We start from the raw sequence: 14,838 nt of genomic DNA, 5'->3' as shown, positions 1-14,838 counted from the left end.
CAGCAGGAAAGCAGTGGACAGCCGGTTTATACAATAAAATTCTATACAGAGTGTCTTTAATGGTGCCAGCAGCAAGTACCCATTTGGCTTGAGACATGACATGCAACAATTTTTGCAGAGATGCAGTTAGCGGGAGATTTGGCTGTCATTCCTATTCAAGTCAACTCCCCAGAGGGGACCCTTTGGCTGACCTTCTGTTTCTGAGTAACCTGTACTGGAATAAAAAAATAATTTCCACAACACCGGACCTTGGAGCAGGCAGGGTAGGTAGGCAGCGACGGGGAACTGAGGGGTGAGATGAGGATATTTGCAAGCAGTGCTTAGACCCGCACACGTCTTGTACACCTATCCTCAGGGAGTGCATATGACATCTTGGGACATTCCAGGCTGCTTTGAACTTTGTTTCTGACATAGGTTCACCTATCTGAACTGGTCAGAGTATGTTGATGGAAAGAACTAGGTCTGTTTGGGGTACATGCAGCCTACGCCCTGACGGGCAAAGGAGAAAGAATAAAAATAAGAGGAAGAACTGTGAAGAGAAGAGGCAGCGTAAGAAATTTTACATTTCAGACAGATAAGAACCACTGACAGATGACAGAAGAGGAAGAAGAGCCAAGTGAACATCAGGCATGACTAAGCTGGCAACAGACAAAATGGGGGAAGGAGAACACGCAGGCTGACAAGGCATACTGGTTTTGGCTAGTTATCCCAGCCCTCTGAATCAAGCAGTATGCAGGCTGGGTTGTTTGGCCATACCAGTATTGGTATTTGACCAGGAATAGTGGCAAGATTGGGGAAAATGGAGGGATGGAAAGAGCATATTTTCTTTCTAAACTAAAGGTTGATCCTGTCTAGACTGCTCCTTGTACCTACAATTTTAAAAGTCAAGAACAATTTAAATAAATCTGTGCAACCACCATTTTATTTTATATATATATGTGTGATTGCTCACCAGAGAATGTATTAATTTATCTTTGGGTAGGAGCAAACTCATACATGTGCTGTAGTTACTCTACATTACATCTAACTTCAGGCTAATTATACTTCCATTGTCACACAAACTAGTTGTTCCTCTGTAAATGATATAAAACTGTCTTTTACTACCAGTCTTATTTTTATCTTATATTTTTGCAGGGGCCTAGCCTCAGATTTCCAAGCTAAGACCTCAGCTAAAAAGAGTAACCTTCACTAATACAGTACATTTTCCTACCTCCTCCATTTCTCTGTCTTGAACCTATTGTAAACGATAGTTGGAGCATCCTGGGAGGCTTGCACTCCGAAGCACCGTAATAAAATTTCTTTTTGCTTTTCAGGATATTAGGCACTTTTTGTTTCCTTTAGGAGCATCATCTTTTTATTATTAGTTTCCTAGCTATTTCTTTAGTTTTGTTGAGTAAGAGTTTCGTATACATTATTGGCAAAGTTGATACCAACCACAGCAGTCTGTGCATTAAATGTTTGAGATTTTATTTTTCCTCATTCTTTCCTCTATATTTCATATAAGTATTCTCTTAATATTTACATTATCTTACTCTTCAGTATTTTTAGTAGTTTAGTTGTTTTGTATTACAACTGACTTGTCGGGTTTCTCCCATTTTCTTCCAATTTTATTATTTTAGTCTGTCAGGTACGTCACTGTACCAAAAGACTCAATGAACCTTTTTGTTTTGCTACCACACGTACACCACCAGCCTTTGGTTCCACTCTTCTTAGCTCTTTTATGTCAGATACTGGATGTAGATGTCAAGGTGTTGGCAGTGGGGAGATACAGAGGGGTCTCTGCGAGGAGAGGCCGGTGCTGCCCCATGCCGTACACAGCTGGCTCCAACCTTCCCACCACAGGGCACAGCTGAGCCCCTCAGCCAAGATGGTGGTGCCTCAGGGAAAACAAATTCAAGAAAGGGCAAAAACCACTGCACAGACAGTGAGGACAAAAGTGTGAGAAACAGCCCTGCAAGCACCAAGGTCAGCAAAGGAGGAGGGCAGGAGGAGTTCCAAGCATTAGAGCAGAGATTCCCCTGCTGCTCATGGAGAGAATTATGCCAAAGCAGATATTTTCCCTGCAGCCTGTGGAGAGCCCACACTGGAGCAGGTTTATCCTGAAGGACTGCAGCCTGTGTAAGGACCTGTGCTAGAGCAGAGGAAAAGTGTGAAGAGGAAGGAGCAGCAGAGAGGAGCTGTAATGGACCAACCACAACCACCATTCCCCAACCCCTGGCGCTGCTCAGGGCGGAGGAGGGGGAGGAGGTAGAGAAGTTGGGTATGAAGGACTGAAGTTGAGCCTAGGAAAAATGGGGGTTGGGGGTAAGGTGGTTTAGTTTTTGTCTTTGTTTCTCACCATTCTACTCTATTTTAACTGGCAATAAATGATATTAATTTTCTCCAAATCAGGTCTATTTTTCCCATTGAGAGTAACTGGTAAGTCATCTCTCTGTCTTTATCTTGACCCATGAGTTTTTCCATCTTATTTTCTTTCCCTGTCCTGTTAAGGACAGGGAGTGAGAGAGCAGCTGGGTGAGGGTCTCGCAATCAGCCAAGGCCCGCCCACAAATACCTTGATTGCTTAACAGCTTCCAGCTTTGATTATACATAGGTAAGAAGAAACACGAGGTTCTGTGAAGTTTGGTAGTCAAAATGCTGTGTCAGGAAATGAGAAAGGATCTTTTTCAAACAATTGTATATCCTAAAACTTATTTCAGATGTGCCACTGCAAATAAGATCACGCACAGAGTTTCTGGGATGATGACAACAGATGTTCCTGAAGCATTTTGAAATTATAGAGCCTACTCCCTGGCTGTCCCTCCTGTACTGCCTTTCCGGGGCTCCAAGAAACATTGGGTTTTTATACATATCCAGCAAAGTATTTGCATCAAAACTGATTCCTCTTTGGACTAAATAACATGGAATATTCACAAGGCGCCGCACAAAGCTTTTGGTTTGGTTTGGGATGGGACACTCACAGTGCCATCTTGGGGGAGATGTTTGGGAGAGGGTATACAAAATAACACCGTTTCAGATGGAGCAGGGAAGAAAACTGTGTGTGAAAGGGTCATAACTTTCTCCATTCTACACAGTCTTCCACTTGTTGCTCTGAACCAGCCCTATGGCTGGATACAGAAGGAGAGACATGACAAATCTTTTCTGGCAATACATCTTGCTGGCTTCTCCTAAAGTGATGTTATCTCTTTTCTAGTGCAGGACTGTGGCTAGGAACCCAAAGATAGTCCTTTGTGCTACACTAAGACCAGGAACAGTCTGCCAAAGGCAGATCAGTGCCTTACTTCTTGCATCTTTCTGTTTCCTCAAGGAAAGCAGGTACATATAGCAATAATAGCAATGATTTTTGGAGCCCTTATAAAAGGAGTGCCAGGCATTAGGCTCCACAGTCAATTTCTTCTAAGGGTAGACATCATGACTGCACTATAAGTAGAATTGAATGAAGCAATTATTTAGTTAACTATATTACCTCAATAATATTAGTTTACAGAACTCATGAAACACTATCAGAGCTACAGATACAGTAATTACTACTTTTATACAGTAAATTACACTGCATATGGAAATGTCTACACACAAAAGCATTTTGCCTCATGTACCTTTGTATATATAAAATGTTTTGTTTCCCCTTATTGCTGTTACAGTAGAGGAGAGTTGTCAAGGAGACTGGAAAGCTGTATGCTGTCATTGTGGAACAGCCACAAAGAAAGAAAAAACACTGTTGAATTACATTAAAAGCAAAAGCAGAGATCTGACAACTCCTGGAAAAGATGAAGAGGTGCTGAGAAACCAACCATACTTGAAGCTATCATAAATAAAATACACTACTGTTGATGCCAGATACTTGTGTATAGGCATTCCTTCAAGCTGGCTTTAGGAGACCGTGTAAAAAATAACTAGATCCTATCCCTTGAGAAAGGGAAAAATAAGGCATAAGTGAAATATTTGAGCAGAGAATTCTTCATTCTCAAATACTAGCTGGGGTACAGCTGAGAATGGCTGAGAAAATAAAAGCTCTAAGAAGACATGAAGAGGATAAAAGACAAAGCCAAGTCCATACATGACAGAAAGAAAAAAAAAAAAGAAGGTCAAGTCCAAAAAATACCAGCAATGATTTGCAGTAAAAAATTCCTGAAGCAAAAGCTACCTTCAACTGAGCAAGAAGTATGAGCTAATGATACAAAAGATTGCAACGTTTCATAGCCTTTGCTGACCTTAAAGCCCACAAAATACAGACTGCAGAAGCATTGAAAAATGGAACAAAGGGTTCCCATGACAGCTGTACAGAACTAGAAGTTTGCTAAGAAACTGGTAATACTTTGAGCTGTTGTGCACTTCATCATAAGTTATTCTTGACAATAGCAGGTATTAATTTATTTTGTGCATGTTCATTTTGTAAGATGAGAGAGCTGATATGCTGTAAGACTTGACTCTTACTCAGAAGAACAGGACTGAAATGAAGAAACCAGTCACTGTAAAACAGGAGTCTCCAAAAACCTTGTCAGAATGGAAGCTTTTATTTAATTATTTTATTCTAAAATCAGAAAGCTCAAAAAGAAGTCTTCAGCAATGCTGTAATTTGGACCCAGGAAAATGTGGAAAATACATAGAAGATGTATTCCTCCATCATTCTGGGAAGTTTTATGCACTCTAAGAAACAGTGCGACTTACATATTTATGTAAGAACTCCAAATACCAATACAACCTTTGAAGCAGGTAAAAGTAATGTTTGACAAAATAGGATCAAATCAAGAGAAAACAATTTTCCTTTTGAAAAAATTAGCCTGCACAATTACAGAAGCACTGTAATGATTTCTGAGAAGAATGAAAATCTGGTGGTACAAAGTGGTAAAAGGAGTCAGGAGAGGGAAAAAAAAAAAAGGAAAACATCCATATTAGTCATTGTTACAGAGTTGGAGATGACTGAATGTGACAGTGCTGAGAAAACCACATGCATAAGCAGATAATTCTGTAGTGCCAGTAGTCAGACATCTTCTCCAGTTCCGCTTTCCACAAATGTGCAGCACACCAGAGATTTTAAGACTTTCTTTTCATTGATAGAGTCATGGAGAAATTGAAAAGAATGAGTAAATTAGATACATCATTCACGTACTGTGGATCAAAGCTGAGAATTGGAGTAAGTAACAATCAGTTCAACCTCAAGACGCAACTCAGTCTTAGACACAATTTCTAAAATGTCTGGAAGAAGGACGCCTTGCAACTTGCACTTCTTTTATAGTAGGAACTATTTCCATTTGGGTCTGAGCACAGAGAGGGTAGTGTAGTACACAGAGTGTAGCAGTTGCTCCTAGGCTGCTGCTTCTCCTCCTGTGTGCTGCTTTTCTTCACCACTGTGGCGCTGCTGGCTCTGAGCCATATCTAGGAAATGGGGCTGGGCAAGGAAAGGGCTAAAAAGGCCAAGGAGAGACCAAGTTATGGCTCTGTCATAACTCAGTTCCAATTTTCCCAATTCTTTGATATTCCAAATCCCATACATTTTGACAAGTTTCAGTTATTTATTCATTAGTTAGGGGGTGTTCAAACACTGGAATCTACATGCTTGGGAAGGGGGCTTACAATGCAGATCTATCACTTTTGGAGATTAGTGGACTCATATCAAGATCTTCCTTCCCTTCCCAACACCAGATGACTTTCCAAAATGTATGGTCCTGCAGGCTGAGAAAATTAATCTCACTGTAGTCAGAGTAAATGGACACATGCTGGGCTCATTGACAATTTTTCTCTTCCAGACCTGTTTCCAAACATTTTGAAGGAAAAGAGATAAACTGTTTGCTTAATAGAGAGTAGAAAACCAACAGTATCATGAGCCCTAAACATCTCTGGCAAAGGACTGACTCTGCTACATGACAGAGAAATGACAAGTGAAAAAGTTTTGAGTTATTCTTCATTCTTAGCTGAAAAGATGCTTCACTGTGGTCTGAGGTAGTGACAATGCATGAGATGATAGAAATGGCTGAGACAAGAATTGCTAGAGAAAATGTTTCTAAAACTCCCCATATTCTAATGTTGTTTCTCAGCTCTGGACAAGGCCAGGTTCACTGAAACTTGGACATGATTTATAAGGCAATTTTTCCTGTAACTTCTAGAATCAGTTATGCCTCAGTACTGAAAATCATCTCAAGAAAAAAAATTCATGTTTCCTTTGCATTATTTGTCTATTCAGGTCTTAATTTCTCAGTAATATTAGATACTGTTTAAGCAAGCTGGATGACCTCTCCTGTGTGAGAAGGTAATAGTCCCTATGATAAAATAAGTATTGCAACCATCTTTTTGACATATATCTCTACTAGATGCTTCTGAACAGATCATAATGAGAAAACCACTATCACTCCAAAATACAGTGCTCTATAGATCTTTCAGTATATTTTGATACAAAGGTATGCAACAAAATAAAAAATGGTAACAAGCTTTCAAGAAAAAAACCCCACACCAAAAATCAACCCAAAAGCCAACTTTCTAAGCCAAAGTAGACATGCAGGACAAGGTGATAGGACTTCTTGCATCATATACAAAGTCTAAAACCTGTTTCTCCTTCAATTCTTTAAACTACTAAGCCTCTTCACCTCAGTCTTTCTCTGCAACAGAAGTGCTGTTAGAAAAAAAATTCTTGCAGTCATTTGATGGGTCTCACTAGCCAGCAACGCTTTTTTCTTCTGAAGATCAGAGTTATGTTCTCTGGAATGAATTAATCTCAAGAAGTGTGATGAAACTCTTGGTGGGGTTGAAACCTTGGTAAATCCATGAAGAAATTAAAATTAACTGTTGGAATATATTTTCTATGCTCTGTATTTTTTTCACCTATGCAATAAGCATTTATTCTATTATTTACTGAGCAACGTCATCATGACCTTTAGAGGGTCAAACTCATTCCATGATGAAAGTCTAGAATACAACTTGTAGGTGTTTTCCAAAGGGTGAAATGACAACATAGGTATTCTGACCTCTTCAGGTTACCTTGGCCATAGTGTTAGCTATGTATATGGAGGTCATCTTCAAGGTTTGTGGTTTTTTGTTTTGTTTTTTTTTTTTTGTACTCTCACAAAATGACCTGTAATCTGGCTTTACATTGACTTAGGTATGGTAATACATAGTTTAACATTCCAAAGTCAAAGCATTTCAGGTTTTAAAAAAAATTAACCAGTTCAATCTCCTATCTGTTTTCACTGTAAAGCCTTGAAATTTTAATGACAACTGAATTAAATACACATTATGAAAATTCACAGAGAGTTCATTAGAGGTGGGCAAGTCAGTGAAAAAAATTCAGAGGCATTTTGAAAAGAAGTCAAGTTATGTTGGTAGACGTAGTCTGCAATTTAGAAACCAGATCAGAGTTGCACAAAGAGGGAAGAATGACACATAAATCTGACACACTTGAAAATCTATTTATAAACCCTCCATCTAAACGGAGGACTTGAATATAGCAGCAGAACAATCACTTTTACTAGCTTTCCTTGCCAACAAGTTTGACACAAATACGCTTGCACAGAAGGTAAACCCTCTCCTTCCAAGCTTTATAGAGAATAGTAACATCTTCAAACTAATCCCACGCTCTGAAATGATATAATCTATCTCATAATGAAAAACAATGTTATGAGCACTATTACCTCTTACATAATTTGTGGTAAGGCTGAAATTGTTCCTGAAGTTTTACATACCTATGTTTTCCTATTATTTTCTTTAATCTTTGAAAGTACTGAACATGAACAGGCCCTATGAACCTATAAAGCCATGAACAACCTGATCTCACTGTGAGCAGGAGGTTGGTCTAGAAAATTCCAGAGGCGCCTTCCAACATGAACCATTGTATGATTCTGTAATGCTAAAATGTGAAAATTATGTGAAGATTGTGTGAAAATAATGTGAAGATTAAAAAATATAATCAAATAAGAACATATCTGTGATATATTCTCTCAAGAATATATCTCAGTATAATTCTAAAGGAAATTCTAAAGGAAGGTCAACTACCATAAGCCCATCCTCATGAAGTACACTTTGAGTTAATAACATTCCCTTTAAAAGCTAATCTAAGTTACATTTTTCCTGCAAGAAAGCAATAGTACTGGAAGGGACATCGTAGTTTGTTGTTATCTTATGTCATATTCCTGAGAGAATTCAAATTACTTTACTGAGAAAAGTCACCTAGTTTCAACTTCATCAATGCTATAGCATCTGTAGAAGGTGGCTGCTGTGGCAAACATCACCATTATCCCCACCAGCCTCTTACTCTAATATAGAGAAATTAATCTAGAGACACACAGCAGGATCCCCTGTCTACCCGTGTAACACATACAAGGACAACTTCCTTCATTCCGTATCAAGAAGTACATGATGAGATTGAATGGAGAGGTTACAGCCTTCCTAGACTAGCACACCACTTACAGGGATCAAGTTATACTTGTAAGATTGATAAAACTGGAAGCAGTAAGGAATGAATACCTGTGCTCAGCTGTCACCAAAACAGTATATGGCAAACTAGCTTTTTAAAAGAAGAATCTATTATGGTAACCATGCAGCAACTCCAAGTGCTTGAGGTGGCAAGGCCTATCTGTATTATGTTGTCATTACCTTTCACAACTTAGGGAAGCAAAATTTAGGAAAACCTAGGTATAATCCTGCATAGGCAATACAAAGATAGTTAGGAGAGGCTGTTTGTTTACTAAAAGGTTCTAGAGAGCTAGCTTCTTGCACAGTATCAGTATCTAGCCTATCTTAACAACTCAGTAGTGAAGCTTCTTAGTTCAGCAGCCCTTATTTCCCACATACTTTTCACTGAAGACAGGCATCATTCTAATCTGTTCTCATGAAAAAGGCATGTTGTAGCTACTAAAAACGTTTATCCAGAAGAATTTAGAAAGAATTAGGAAGTGAAACCTGGTGGAAGACTTCCTTTTCATAAAAAAATTTCAAATTTATTTCTATACAGAATAGAAACATCCCGATGTCTGGAGGAAAGAAAATGCCAAATGCACGCAAAAGAAAAATGTGTTGTTCTCAAAACCTCAAATGTGTCATCTACTCAGTATATAGTATATATAAACATTTTTAAATGTAGCAATCAAAAAATCCTCTAATTAACATTAACATCACCAAAACAAAGTGAGAAAGAAAATAATTAAGAACTTCATAGTTAAACAGATTGTCAAATAACTTTTTTTCTAATATAAAATATAATTGCATGGTCTCTATCATAAATCCTAATTTCTAATTAAATCTGAATTCCTAATGTCCTTAACAAAAGTAAATACTGCACAGGTATTCACTACAAAAAAAAGTTTTCAAAGGATTTATTAATGATTGTAAAAACAAATGATTCTTAAAAAATTAATCTTAAGACAGCTATGAAAATTACCACAGACACAAATGCAAAAAAGTCTGCACTTACAGTTCTATTGCCTTGTTCCACATGATAACGTATCCAGAAAGAATGAAGGACTCAATATTTACAATGTGTGTATTTCCTCTCTCTGTTCCAACATAAAGCCATTTACTCTGGAAAGGTAAATGGCAGTAAGTAATCCTGGAAAGGAGAAACAAAAAAAAGTGACTGAATATCATATCGACAACATTTTTAACACTTTTGAAGATGAAATAATCGTTCTTTCCATTTTATAACTTGAGAAAAGCCTGCCCAGGAGGCATAGCATTATGTGCAGATTTTGGGGGTCATCTCCAGAAAGAGTATAAAAGAGAACATGAAACAAAACAGGGCCATCTTGCCTACCTATATTAAGGGCAGGAAAAAAAGAGCTCTGAAATAAGTCATGCTATCTCCATGAGTATGTAAATTGCACTACGATAGTATCCAAGACTCTCATGTTAGGCTTTCTTATTTCTCTTAGAATGAGCAATTTTTCCAGTTCAAAACCCAGAAGTTAAAGGACATCAGCAGGATTAATGTTTTGTACAACAGAAGCATAATGCCATCATTCACACAAGAAAACATTCACTTCATTGGCTACCTGGGAGTGTAGGGCACTAGATAAGAGCATTACCAAATGCAGTTAAGTATTATATCATAGACACACTGAATCCTACACTCATATCATTCTTACAGGGTGATGAACCAGTGTTGTATTAGCTTGGAAAGATGTCACAACAGTTTCTCATGGTAATATATAAAAGTTTTCACAGATGATGAATGAGTAGATTCAGGATTATTTGATATTATAGTTATTATATAGATATTACATGCATTCAAGCAAAAGTAAATCTGTAAGAAATAAAAAAAAATTTGCTGCTAAAATATAATGGAATGCATGCTACCTCGAGAAACTGAAATGTAATCTGATCTTATGGTATTGCCTCAGAAATTTTGACAAAAACCAAGTATTTTGCTTGGTATGCCATACGTTATTATATTTATCATTCAGCTCCACAAGCAGGCTATTTCTAGCTTTTTTATAGAAACTTGATTTAGCAGCTATGCAATAATTTTTACCCGTAACACCTTCCTCCCCCACAAATGTTTAAACAGTATTTAAAAACATACATATTTTTCAATTTTTCAGTTTTTATGGTGCAGCAATCTTTGTGGATTAATTATAAAGGAGTGAGAGGTGCTGGCTATCATCCAGTAATTTTGCCCTCTCAGTCATGTAAAGTCCTCTGAGTACAACATTTGCCACCTGTTGAATTAAAGGAATTGTTTAATATTCATACAAATTTCACACGCTTTCTGTAATTGTTCTTTGTAAGGTACTCTCAATGAACAAGACGATTCCAAACAGATTCTATGCAATATTTGGATAGTTCTGCAGTTTTCTAAGTATCTAATCGTGTATCAGAATATTAACGTTGAATGCATTCAAGTGAGCAGATTTTTTTTTGGCCTTATTTATCACACTGGATTGAACAGAGCTGAAATATGCAGCCTTCGCATTCTAATTTATGGGGAAAATTATCACTGAATCATGAATCCAGAATAAGGCTTACCCTTCACAGAAACCTTGTTTTGTTGATTCAAGTGAGACTTAAGTATGATATAGGCTTTGTGCTATCCATCTGTAAAAGGTTAAATTTTACCGTTAGTTGTCTAATTTTGGCAATAATTCCACTGCCTTTAGTGGAAAGTTTTTCAAGAGAATTGCTTTGAGAATGGGAATTACAGTTTAGTATAGATAACTGAAAATGCCTTCCAGCAGCAACTTAGTACTGTGGGTGCAGTCAGATCGACAAATATCTGACAGAAAAAATTGCAGAAGGTGTATGCCTCCTACACATTCCTTGCTGGAGTTAAAGCTGTTAAGTTTTATTGTTCTGTTCATAACAGATGCAAAGAATAATTTGCCCTTTTCACTTTGTAGTTTTACAAATGTGAAGATGGTTTTCACATTTTTCCTGATTCTTCTCCTTAAACTAAACAACTCCATTTATTTTGCTTTCTCTTCAGACACACCATTTGCTACACTTATGGTTAGATTCATATTTAGTCCAAATTTTTTTTATTTCTTGCATTTCTGTACTAGCTCTACCTTTCTTGCTTGCACTCTAAACCATAGGTACGCCCTGTTAGGTCCAAGCCCATGCAAAACCTCCCTAGTCCCTGGTTGATAAATCCTCTTAACCACTTCACACTGATGTTCATTCAGCACTTTTTTGTAGTAAACTGTTAAATGTAGTAAACTGGGAGAGAAAATACTTGTGACTTTGAAAGTGTTGAAAATGTATCTGTCTGGTGGCTGACAAATAACTCATGAATTACAAAGTGAACCCTAGCTGACTTGAATGCTGCTACTCCAAATTCTTGCTGTTGTATCATCAGACTAAGCAGGTTCAAGTCCACCCAGGACCGCATTAATTTTCAGTACTATGATAAATCCATTCACAAGCCAGTATGGTGTACTGTGGAAAACTTGGTCTCCAAAGCACAAGACTGGATCTAATACTGAATAAAGTCTCAAAATCACCTCAGACACACTATGAGGCTGCTTTGAGCTGCTTTTTTTGAAATTTGCTTCTAGGTTATGATATCTAGTGTGTAGTGCCACAACAACCATCACACTAGATGGATTTCACAGCTACTGCGTGTCCTCCATTTGCCCACCTTGGGTTTAAAATTTCAAGAACATAATGTTTCAAGAGCAAGGTCCTACGGTAAAAGAAAAATTAGACTAAAGTACTAACCACTGGCCATCAGTTACTAGACTTATTTTCCTACTGACCTATCTGAAATCCCAGACACCAGTAGCTACTACATCTGGATATATAGTATGAAGGACCAGAATAGAATTAGGTGTTGCCAAAGAATGAAGAAAATTACCACAAATGTTACTGTTTTCTTAAGCTCAGCTATTTCCTCTTAAATAGTTTCATTTTGTCTTGATAGATTTATGAGACAGCCAGATAAGAAAGTATTCTGCATGTTCTTTCTTCCACAATGAAAACTACACTATGAATCTTAATTGTTTACCCAAACTGTTTTTACACATTATCAAATACCACCTTTTATGATATGTAAGCTTATAAGAAAATGTTATTTCCTTAAAGACAATCCAGCTATGCATCAAACTTATTAGAGCACAGAGATTATTAGGCATTTTAATACAATACATTGTTAGGCTTTGCCAAATAAAGCCATATGATTTTCATATTCTCAGAAAAGCATGTGCTGCTCTGAAGTAGTTTTCTTTTACAGTATGTAAATTAAATGCTAACTGCTTTATGTATTATTGACTTTTCACTTTTACAGAAAATATTAACATGTCTTTGAGGCTTGAAAGCTTTGAAGCAAGACTCAGATTTTTAATGAACATCTTCAGTTTCAGTAAGCACTGAAATTATATAATGATTTCTTCAAGAGAAAACAATGAAGTCTCCTACTGTAGTTTTCATTGTGGATGAAAGGTATCCTTCCATTAGTCATGTATCCCACAAGCAAATTAAGATGTCCTTTGATGCCTTTAGAAAAAACAGTCAATTATCCAGAAGAAAGGCTATTTTTCTTCTTAAGTAGGTAGGGGTTGTAGTGATTTATGCCAGTATGAAGAGCTTCTGCCAAAATTTAATCAGATTGTCAATCTGATTGAGATAACATGGAACCCAATTATACAAAGACCTGAAAATTTGCTCAATGTTGATCATTTACAGAGTCAGTCAGAAATGTGGATATTATACATTCTTAGCAGCTAACCACAATATGAATCTCAATGATTGTTATAAGAAATAGTGAAAAAACATGGACTGATACCAAAAAAGGTGTTCCTATGCTGCCAAAATGGTCTGGAACATTGTATCAACAGCACAAAACAGGATATAAAATCTAATTTAAAAAAGAACAGTAGGTGCCAAATAAAACACCTAAATCAGAATTTATTAAGCAAAAACTCTTTAGCAAAACTCCTGAAAATGTTTCTAAAATTATGTAAGCAGTATAAGAGATATAATGGAATAACTTGAAGAGCCATTGTCAAAACATTGAACCTCATTTTAGAAAGGAATATATTCTGACTAGCAAATCTTGAAAAGGTATATTTTTCAGAAAATCACAGCGCTCCACAGTCTAACAACTCTGACCAAAAAAAAATAAAAAAAATCATTGCATATTAGTAGACTACTACAATGTTAAAATAATTTAGATTGCTACATTCTCTGAAATACTAGTAAAAATTCTTGGAAGGCTTAAAACCATCTTTATTGTACTAATCATATTGTTCTAAGAAAAATAAAAGATAATTTTGAGAACATTTCCTTCTGCCTCTGCTTTGTTGTTTTTGTTTTTCTATTTTTAGTATGAAACATTTTCCTGGAACACTATTCCTGGTGGAGGGTAGGGAGAGCCATGGAAGGTGGGGAGAAGAAATTGCATTTTTGTCAAAATGATGAACAGTTTTTCCAATTTAATTATTTAATTGGTCATTCCTTGACATCAAAACTGCAACTGAATTTGTATTTTCCCCTCCCTGCTTCTTTAACCTTTTGGTATTTTTGAACAAAAGTAATATGAAAAGTCCTCAGTGACACAGAAAGAAGACCAGAGTCATCTAGTGCCCCTCCTTCTCCAGTGGTTGAAAGCAGGCTGGCCTTTCTGAGGGAGCTTCTGGCTAGCCAGTATTCTCAGAAAGCATCAGGTTACTTTTCTGTCAGTTCACAAGGGAATGTTACAGCTGAGTTTATTGCTATAAGTCATGAAATGCACACAGGAACATCTAGACAGATATTCAAGTAAAGTAATTTGTAGCTGACCTGAAGTGCCAAAATAGAAACACAGGCTAAAGCTATAGACAATGAAGAAATGGAGTTGTCTCCAGCAGATCATGCAAAAGATGTAAATTATGAGCTCTTTGGCCTCTGGAAGTATTTAGTCTTCTCCCTGGACTACATATAAATTTGGAACTCATCAGCTATGTAAGACATGTAGAAGACATGCACAACAGCAGCAATCCATGCAGTCTGCCGTTCATATCATGGGATATGGTTGCAGCAGATGGCTGTGCAGTTCCCCGCATGGTTGTGAGCTGGGTCTGTGCATAGTAATCATAACCGTGTTTCCCCTGCAACATGGACTGTTTGAGTGATTATATATCAGGAAGTCCTAGGAGGGCAGAAATCCAAGATGAACTCCATTATTAGGATTTCCAATGTTTAACTTAAACTTTTAGTTTAATTTACTTGAAGTGTATGCACAGTCTCTTGGGCTGATATAAGAGTAGAGGAAATAATACTTCAAATTACTAACTGGCATGACTAAGACTCAAATGAAATATATAGCAGTTCAATACATCTGAACAGTTTTTCCTTTCAGGGTCTTGGTGACAACATATCACAACATGAAACCTTCTATTCAAACTAGATTCTCCACGTACCACACAAGATAGCTTCAAA

At 37.1% G+C, this 14,838-nt stretch overlaps 1 protein-coding gene across 2 annotated transcripts in view; it reads right to left on the bottom strand.

The window, feature by feature from the left end:
* STXBP5L (syntaxin binding protein 5 like) overlaps window positions 1-14,838 on the bottom strand; it is a 195,533-nt gene that overhangs the window by 93,377 nt on the left and 87,318 nt on the right. For both annotated transcript variants that reach the window (XM_009639096.2, XM_035894553.1), the window contains exon 5: window positions 9,401-9,535. In XM_009639096.2, the coding sequence (XP_009637391.1) occupies window positions 9,401-9,535 (135 nt within the window). The remainder of the gene's footprint in view (window positions 1-9,400; window positions 9,536-14,838) is intronic.

Source organism: Egretta garzetta, unplaced genomic scaffold (genome assembly GCF_000687185.1).
Source record: "Egretta garzetta isolate BGI_Z169 unplaced genomic scaffold, ASM68718v1 scaffold85, whole genome shotgun sequence".
Taxonomy (NCBI): domain Eukaryota; kingdom Metazoa; phylum Chordata; class Aves; order Pelecaniformes; family Ardeidae; genus Egretta; species Egretta garzetta.
This window is presented reverse-complemented; position numbering and strand designations above follow the sequence as displayed.